We start from the raw sequence: 9,368 nt of genomic DNA on the forward strand, positions 1-9,368 counted from the left end.
ATAATATTATCTCTACATACTTTATATTAGTAGATCTGTCAATTTTGTCTAGTCCACGATGCTTGACCCTACTCCAAATTGATCACAGCAGAAAGGCTAAATAAAAAAATTCACAAAACCAAGATGCCATCAAAAGCCCCATGAGTCAAGGCAAACCCATGGGTCAACTTTTTTTAAGTAAAAAATATTTTTTAAAAATGAAAATAACAAAAGAACTACTTGAAAAAAAATCTTTATAACGTGAGAATATGTTTATGTATAATAAAGTCAAGTTGGATTTATTTCAAGTTAACTTAACTTGATTGATATTAGACTCGTATGTCAAATTTAGTTTTATTTGTGGATATTCGTTAGAGAGTCAAAGATGAAAGTCAAATAAAAAAGAGAAGGATATTGTCACTTTTTTTTTAAAAGACTACTCTTTTAAATGAAAAAGTAATAAACTTGTTTTACTTCGAATATGATCAAGAGAATATATGAGAAAGAAATTCCTTATGAATTGGAATAGTAATGCTTTGTTCCCTTTTGGACTCTTACATAGAAATGAAAGATTGAAAAAAGGAATCGAGTCCAAGTTAGGTCGAGATGAATCATGTTGAAGTTAAACCGTGTTAGACTAGACCAAAATCGTAACAAGTTTGACTAAGCAAGAGTTAAAACAAATTTATATAAATATTTTAATCGTATTTTAATTATCTTATAAAGATTCACAATAGTAAAAAATACACTTCAATATAAAAACAACAAATAACATAATATTTGATAAAAAAAATAATATAATTTAATTTCTTAAATTCTACACTCTAAACAAAATCATTTTCATTGCAAAAAGTAAAAAAAAAAAAAAATTATAAAGTTGCAACCTAGGTTTTACAAAAGACTTCCTTGATATCATATAAAATTTAAAGATGTTGAAAATTTATATAAAAATACCTTTAAAATAATGTAATATGTAATCCATGAAAAATAAATTAAAACTTTGTGAAAGGAACCTTAATAATAAATATGACCAAACTAATGCATTTATTTCAATTAAGCATCAAACTAAAATAATTATCGTTTAGCTTGGTTCGTAAGTTATTATATTATAACAAAGAGATTCAGTAAAATATGTATACTACACATAATTATCATAATTGATATAATTATGTACTTTTATTAAAGTATAAAAAATCATAAACACACTTAATAGCTACATTAATAAAAAAGTTATGCAATAAATATACTAAATTACCCTATTTATGTTAATAGTTACATTAATTAAAAATTCCTATTACATTTAATAAAAAAATTAAATGCATACATTTAATAATACATTAATTATTTAATAATTACATTATGAAAATATTTAATACAAAACCATGTGTAGAATTACTTTTAAAACAATAAACTTTATATACGATGTTATTCTCTCGAGTGTATATATTTATAACTATACTTAAATATACTATAGTTTTTATTATGTAACATTGTTTTATTTATTTATTACGCTTTATCTTCTATTAAATAAAATTGATTATCTTTTACAGGCAAGTTTGATTTGTTTTTTCAATATTTTTTGAAGTTTTGAACTTTTCCACATTTTTTCTCACTAACTAATGACTTTAAATTTTTTAATCTTAAATTTATATTTATCAAATGATATATCAAATTTAAATAAAACTATACAAAAATTAAAAAAATTAAAAAATAATTCTTAAAAAGTAGATTTAAATTGTTAAAAAAATTCATGCTAATAAAAGAAAATAAAATCACATAATAAAAATGTGGACACACATTAATGTTTTATTCTTATTGTATTTTTTATATATTAATTTTTAATTTTGTTTCTAAATTTTGTGTGATTTACAATTTTCAAGTCTCAAATTGTCATATTTTTTGTATCATGGGGTTGAATAATAATTAATATTACAGATATTATATAAGGGCATTTTAAACTAAATATACCATTTATTAATAATATTAAATGTTGAAATATTTTGTTTTTTTTTTCAATAATTTTACATTGTTTATGGGTCTAGTATTTTTTTTAAAATTCATAAAAACGTTTTTTAAAAATAAAATTGTGACGGAATTTTAAATTGAAAAAAAACATTAAATATGATGATTGATGTTTCTTTATTAATTTTGAAAAGAATAATATATATAATATATTAAATATGATGATTTATCTTATCGATAGAAAAACACATTTTGTAATAATATTAAATTAAATATGAAGAGTTTAAAAATTAAATGAGGATAAACTAAAATTGTAAGATGAGGATTTGTATCCCCACACAGTTCAGAATACTGGAGAATGTGATTGTGACAAAACGTGGCAATTGCTGTGCCAAACAAGGCATTAACAAAAATGAACCATTGGAAGATCAGCCACATCATGCCAAAACAATTGTTCAAATAGTGACACCCATTCACCAATTTCCACACCCTTTTGCGTAAAGCTCTAAGCTTTGTGGCAGTTTCATCATTCTGACAAATGGGGGATGATGGAAAGAAGAACGGTGCAGAGGGGGGGTTGGTGAAGGTGGACCCAAAACCAACCAATGGCTTCACCTCAAAAGTCATTGATTTGTTGGAGAAGCTGCTGGTGAAGTTTTTGTATGATTCTTCACTGCCCCACCACTACCTCACTGGTAATTTTGGTCCTGTTACTGAGACCCCTCCCACCAAGGATCTTCCTGTCAAAGGGCACCTCCCTGTTAGTACTTTTGCCTCTTTGTTGAATTTTTTGCTTTATTCAACTCAATTGAAGTGTACTCATGCTGTATAGATTGTTTGACAGTGTTTAGTGTTATCTAATCATAGATTTTGTCATGCAGGGAAAAACTGTTGTTTTTTGTTATAGTTATCTGAAAAATCCTACTCAGGATAATTTCTGACAAGTTGATAGACAATTTTAAGTCCTTCTGAATTTAAAGTTGAATGCTTGGACAGGGAAAGAAAAGAATATAGATGAAGTGGGAAGAGAGAAAAGAAAAAAAAATGATTTTGATTCTCTAACATGCTGTGAAGTTCTTTAATCAAACATCAAATCATGCCATGATTTATACATCATTTTCAAAGTTGAATGTTAGTTGTTTTATTGACCAAGATCTCGTTATTTTAAGAATTACAGTGTCTAGATTTTTGTAATTTTTTTATCACCGTGGAAGTAGTCCATGTCCATCTTTCTGGCAGTTCTTTGATTTTTATAACTTCACTTGTATAATGCTGCTTTATGCTTCTGTTTGAATGCAACACCTTGTTGTGCTACTGTTCATGAAAAATGTGTGGTGTATCTTTGGCTTTCTGATTACTGTTCTTGAAAAATGTTGCCATGCTATTCACTGATATATAATTGAAGCGTTTTAATGTAATACACTCTGTCACTCAAGCTCTATAGTCTAGAGCCACTCATTCTATACCGTTTGAAGTGTCTTTCAGGATTGCTTGAACGGGGAGTTTGTCAGAGTTGGACCTAATCCAAAGTTTGCTCCTGTTGCTGGATATCACTGGTGCAGTTTTATTTATTTGTATATTTTGAACTCTATATTATGAGATATTGCACAAATCCTGGCAAAAAGATGCCTTTTTTGGTGATCCATGTAGCTTACAAGTATATTGATTTTCTTTTTCCCATATTTACTTATTATGCAAAAGGTTTGGTGTTAAGATGGAACTTTTTAAGTTAGTCTGTATTAAAAAATGTGTTCTTAAAGTGGAATTTGAGGCTTATACTATGCTTTCTCTCACTGTTTTTGCAGGTTTGATGGAGATGGGTGTGTGCTTCTCTTCATATATGCAGACATATATTTCTTCCAAGTTTGTTCTAAATGAGTTTTTGTGTGAATAGACTGCCATATTTTCTGGATCTCATTGGAATTTGGAAATGCTTGGGGATATTGTTTAGCATCAATCTCCACACTTTTTTTGCAGAATCCCTTTTTTGCATTTTGGATCAGTGATTACAATTTAATTTGTATTGGTCCCAGTTCTCTTAGAGCTACACGGCTACATTCCCTAGGATATGCATATTTGCATTCTTTTTGTCCCACAGCGCTGCCTGTCTCAATTCTTGGAGTGCGACTTGTATATATGTTGGATAACTTCCATTAAGGCCAATTGATTTTATGTTGAAATCTGGCATGTATGCCTATTCTTTTTCTTGCTTCATTGTGATTGATACATACTGTTCACAAACTGTCAACAACTCAAACTTTTGGGAAGTTCGTTCATGACAATTGCATACAAGGCACTCATGTGTTTGTTTGTATTAACTTATTTTCAAAGCATTTGCTATATTTTTTTATGTTTGGCCATCAAAGTTCAGATAACTGTATCCTTTAACATACTGTGAGTATACAACGTTTCAAATGATAAAGCTGATTGTGGCTACTGTTCCCACTTTGATTTAATGCAACATGGTTATGACACAGTTAATTTGAAATTTAATTTACTTATGATGTATTCTTTTGAAGTATGATAGAGCTTGTTATATTGAATGATTGTTAAGTATATTGGGGCATTATGAGGATCATGTGAGAAGTAGCAAATAGATACTAAATTAAACATAGAGTAAAAGTATAGGGTCCACAATCTTAACTAAGCCTAACATAATATTGTAGATAACAAATCAATTCTCATACACATTTCAGTTCAATTGTGAATCAAACACCAGTTCAGTTCCAATTATACATTTTCTGACGTTCTGCAGCTCACCAAAATGGCAATTTCACTGTTTTTGACTTTCTTTAGTTTTGGGCAGTCAGTTTATACAGCACAAAATTCATAGTTCTGGTGTCTGTTCCTCCGGTATTGATCTATGTAACAATGAATTGCAGAATGATTCATGGTTTGCGCATCAAAGATGGAAAAGCTACATATGTTTCACGTTTTGTGGAAACTTCTCGTCTTAAACAAGAAGAATACTTTGGACGGTCCAAATTTATGAAGGTAAAATGAAAGTGAAAGCCTAGAAGCTCAGTGAAAATTTTAGTAGTCTTAGAATTTAAAAATAATTTGTTTTAGATTCCCTAGACAAACATAGCTTGTTGTGTCATTTTCAGATTGGAGATCTCAAGGGTCTATTTGGACTTTTAATGGTTAACATTCATATGCTGAGAACTAAATTGAAAGTGTTGGATCTTTCTTATGGAGGTGGAACAGGTAATTTTGCTTTATGGTTGTTTTCAAATTTAAGGTCCCAGGACTTTCTTACATTCTGCAATTTTGTTCAGTACTATTGAAATAGTATTTTATTCAGTACCATTTGAAGATTCAACTGTCGTGGCATTTTATAGGTATTGATACTTCACAAAATATATGACAAGCATGATGTCTAAGTTATCGTTCCATTGCACGGATGCTCATATAAATTACATGCACGTACACTCTCACACTCGCACACTTTTCATTACTAAATGACTGGAGAATGCATTACGTGGTTCTTTGCTTTGCTGATTACTGATATACATGTTTTGGTGAAATTCTCTTGGTGGTTTTTGACTGGGAATATTAAGTTCTTGTGTAACACTGGAAGTGCTTAAACTAACTTGTGTTCATACTCCAATTTCTACCAGCCAATACTGCTCTCGTATATCATCATGGGAAGCTTCTAGCTCTCTCAGAAGCAGATAAACCCTGTAAGTACCATTTGTGTCCACCTTTTTTTTATGAATGATATAAACTTGTTGATTATATCTGAAATGCCATGGACTGTATAGAACAGAGGGAATCAAAAGATTCATCAAGTTCTGATCTTAAGCGGCCAGAGTTCTTTCCTTTCTCATGGAGGAAGTAACTGCAGTCCAATTAAAGACTTGCTAGTTATACTTGTTTTTACCTCTTCTAGTCCAGGACTGAAATAATTTCATTTTGAATTTTGCAGATGCTATTAAAGTTTTTGAAGATGGTGATTTGCAGACACTTGGAATGCTAGATTATGATAAAAGATTGGGTCACTCCTTCACTGCTCATCCCAAAGTTGACCCTTTTACTGGTGAAGCCCTTTAAATGAGTGATTAAATTGTCTGGTTTAGTGGAATATTTGTTCCAACAAATAAATTTTATGTATGCAGGGGAGATGTTTTCATTTGGCTATGCACATACACCACCATATATCACATACAGAGTAATTTCAAAGGATGGTTATATGCATGATCCTGTACCCATAACAATTTCAGATCCCATCATGATGCATGACTTTGCCATCACAGAGAATTATGCAGTATTCATGGATCTTCCTCTGATTTTTAGGCCAAAGGTATTGCAGGTGTCTCTGTTCTTATATTCTGGAAAAAACTTATATTAAAGGATGCGAGCTTCTTTTGTGTGTGTGGGACAGGGGGAGGGTTGTGTCAAGGATGGTTCGATAATATAGAGTCTATTGATTTTGCACATCAATTGGTGGCAATTAATGAATTTCATTGTGCACTGAAACCTTTTTCAGGAAATGGTGAAGAATAAGACATTGATATTCTCATTTGATTCAACCAAGAAAGCTCGTTTCGGTGTGCTACCTCGGTATGCTAAGGATGAACAGCATATTAGATGGTTTGAGCTACCAAACTGCTTCATATTCCACAATGGTATGATTGTTTATTTCGTCTCTCCTTAATATAATACGTTCATCGAGATTCCACAATGATATGTTAATATTATGCGATGGTATATTTTTGTACAAATTCAACAGTCCAGAATTGAAGTGCCATGTTTGTTCTTGGTCCCTCGAAAAGGGTCTCCTTTTATTTATCAAAATGTGCTAGATGTGGTGTTTGTCCTTCAAAAGAATAAAGATTAGGCAATCTGGTATATTTTTCCTGCCACAGGATGACAATGTGTTCAGGCTGTATATCATATAATGTCAAAGTTTTTAACAGTTCCTGCAGTAACATTGCATAAAGTTGTCCATTGTTATATGCTTAAAATGTTTGAGTTCTAAAGCAGGTTCAATTTGTGCTTTGAACTCTTTATTTCTACAGATTTCTCAGTTGTAAAATTTCATGCCATTTTTTTCAGCCAATGCATGGGAGGAGGAAGATGAAGTTGTTCTGATCACATGCCGCCTTCAGAATCCAAAGTTGGACAATGTTGGTGGGACTGTCCAGGAAAAGCTTGAAAATTTCTCAAATGAGCTGTAAAGGACTCATTCTTACATATATTTTTTTGATAAAAAAAGAGTTTACTGCATAATTGTTCTTTATTTATGATAATTGAACTCTTTCCAGGTATGAAATGAGATTCAACATGAAAACTGGTGAAGCTTCTCAAAAGAAACTATCAGCATCTACTGTAGATTTTCCCAGGGTGAATGAAAACTACACTGGCAGGTAAGCTCATTCTCTCCAAGTTGAGAAAATTTAATTTAGTGAAGTCAAATTACTCAATAACTTATGAACAAGTCCATCTCTCTATCATTTGATAATTGTAATCTTCATGGTCACACATTAGTCTTTCATTTCACCAGGAAGCAGCGATATGTGTATGGGACCACATTAGACAGCATTGCAAAAGTTACTGGTATTATTAAATTTGATTTGCATGCTGAACCAGATCATGAAAAAGAGAAACTTGAAGTTGGAGGAAATGTTCAGGGTCTCTATGACTTAGGACCAGGAAAATTTGGCTCTGAAGCTGTTTATATTCCTCGTGTCCCCGGAATTGAGTCTGAAGAAGATGATGGATACTTGGTGTTGTTTGTACATGATGAAAATGCCGGGTATCACCTTTTTCTATAATTTTTTTCTTTATAAAAGTTTTCATGTTAGGCATTACTATGCAACATTTCTCTACACACTTGAAGAAGAAGAAGAAGAAGTGACTTAAGCAGTGACTTCTCGGAACTTATTTTTAAGTTTAAACAAATTGAAAGTGCCTTCTATAGTATTAAGAAGACAGTGAAATCCTCTTAAAATTGTTTAATAATTACTTACTAACAGAATTCAAATTACAAAACTGCAGAAAATCATTTGTGCATGTCATTGATGCAAAAACAATGTCAGCAGATCCTGTTGCGGTTGTGGAATTGCCCAATAGAGTTCCATATGGTTTCCATGCCTTCTTTGTGACTGAGGTTTGTGTTGCTTCATGTATTTCTACATTGCATTTCCTCTTCTCTTTCTTTCCTCCACATTACTCAGAATGTTTATCAAGTAACCATTTTCTTCTGGGAATCTAAAATGTGAGTGAAATAAGTGAAAATTAAGAGTGTTTGGCTGAAGAAAATCAGTAAAGAAATAAACAAAAAAGATAGAGATGAATGGAAATATGCAGGAAATAAAGTAAAAAAAATTGTACCCTTTTCTTCATTCAGCCAAAATCACTATTTCCATGGACAAGCATCAGGGTTAGCTGCTGAATGAGCTGATAAAAACCACTTTTTAAAAAAGAATATTTCATTGGTATAAAAAGTTTCCATCTAATCTGTCTGTTCTAATCTGTTTTTAGAATTCTTTATGAATGAGTATAGTTTACTTATACATCGTTTCGTTAACATATGTGTTTTGGTCTAGTTCTACAATTTTTTTATATTTTCTTTCTTTTTTCTTTTTTAGTAATATTTTTTTCATGTGATGATTGTTGTTACTTAAGGTGTCAACTAGCTAAGATGTTAAGTTGCATAAATGCCTTTTGATAGTTTTTTTTTTTTAAAGTATTGAGTTGTTGCTCATTCATTGCTTACCTTTCTTCTGTTGAAAATGTTTATACTACAAAATATTACCCTTATTTTTTGTTCCAATTTTTAGAGAATGCTACTAGTTACTGTTATTGTTTCTCTTTGAGCAGGAACAATTGCAAGAACAAGCAAAACTGTGATAATGTTGGCAGCTTCACTGTGTTGTTCTGCCTCAAACTTTGTATACATCTTTCTACAAATAATGGAATGTACTTCATATTATCGAGTATCACAGTAAACCAATGTTTACAAAATCAAATCATGAGTCCATGAAGACACTAATTTTGAAGGTTGAGTGATCTAATACTTTAATAGATAATAATAAAATATTATTTTAATTTTAAGATAATAATATATTAAGCAATGTTAAAAGATAATGGAATATTCATACTTGGTATTCACAAGAACACAACTTTAATAAGAAATATTCATATGAAAAATTCATTTTCATAATTATTGATATTTTTTATAACAGGGTTTCTGCCTAAAAAAAATAACATTAATTAAACCCACATTTTTATTTTTCATTTCCTTAACCTTTACAAGTAATTGCTTAATAAAGTCACTAAAATCCACTAAAATAAGAGAAAATGAAAAGTGAAATTGAGAAAATTTAATATAGATACATATTAATACATCTCACGAATTGGTCAAATCATTCATGAATATGTAACAATAAGGTAAATTTTAATGGAAGATATATATATATATA

The 9,368-nt window shown here is 30.4% G+C and overlaps 1 protein-coding gene across 1 annotated transcript; it reads left to right on the forward strand.

Annotated features, from left to right (window-relative positions):
• The first annotated feature begins 2,254 nt into the window (after window positions 1-2,254).
• LOC137810401 (carotenoid 9,10(9',10')-cleavage dioxygenase 1) lies at window positions 2,255-8,915 on the forward strand. The gene is made up of 14 exons (XM_068611644.1): window positions 2,255-2,701; window positions 3,427-3,497; window positions 3,747-3,761; window positions 4,824-4,935; window positions 5,049-5,148; window positions 5,562-5,624; window positions 5,870-5,980; window positions 6,060-6,244; window positions 6,431-6,569; window positions 7,000-7,117; window positions 7,209-7,310; window positions 7,448-7,699; window positions 7,942-8,053; window positions 8,767-8,915. Exons 1-14 carry the CDS (start codon window positions 2,480-2,482, stop codon window positions 8,794-8,796), a joined length of 1,632 nt encoding a protein of 543 aa, XP_068467745.1. The 5' UTR covers window positions 2,255-2,479; the 3' UTR covers window positions 8,797-8,915.
• The last annotated feature ends 453 nt before the right edge of the window (window positions 8,916-9,368 follow it).

This window comes from Phaseolus vulgaris, chromosome 11 (assembly GCF_000499845.2).
Source record: "Phaseolus vulgaris cultivar G19833 chromosome 11, P. vulgaris v2.0, whole genome shotgun sequence".
Taxonomy (NCBI): Eukaryota; Viridiplantae; Streptophyta; class Magnoliopsida; order Fabales; family Fabaceae; genus Phaseolus; species Phaseolus vulgaris.

Excerpts from the sequence above, each read along its gene's own strand:
- LOC137810401 (XM_068611644.1), top strand. The coding sequence starts at position 2,480 with ATGGGGGATGATGGAAAGAAGAACGGTGCAGAGGGGGGGTTGGTGAAG. Across the intron at positions 2,702-3,426 it reads CTGTCAAAGGGCACCTCCCT|GATTGCTTGAACGGGGAGTT; the intron begins GTTAGTACTTTT and ends AGTGTCTTTCAG. Across the intron at positions 7,700-7,941 it reads GTACATGATGAAAATGCCGG|AAAATCATTTGTGCATGTCA; the intron begins GTATCACCTTTT and ends ACAAAACTGCAG.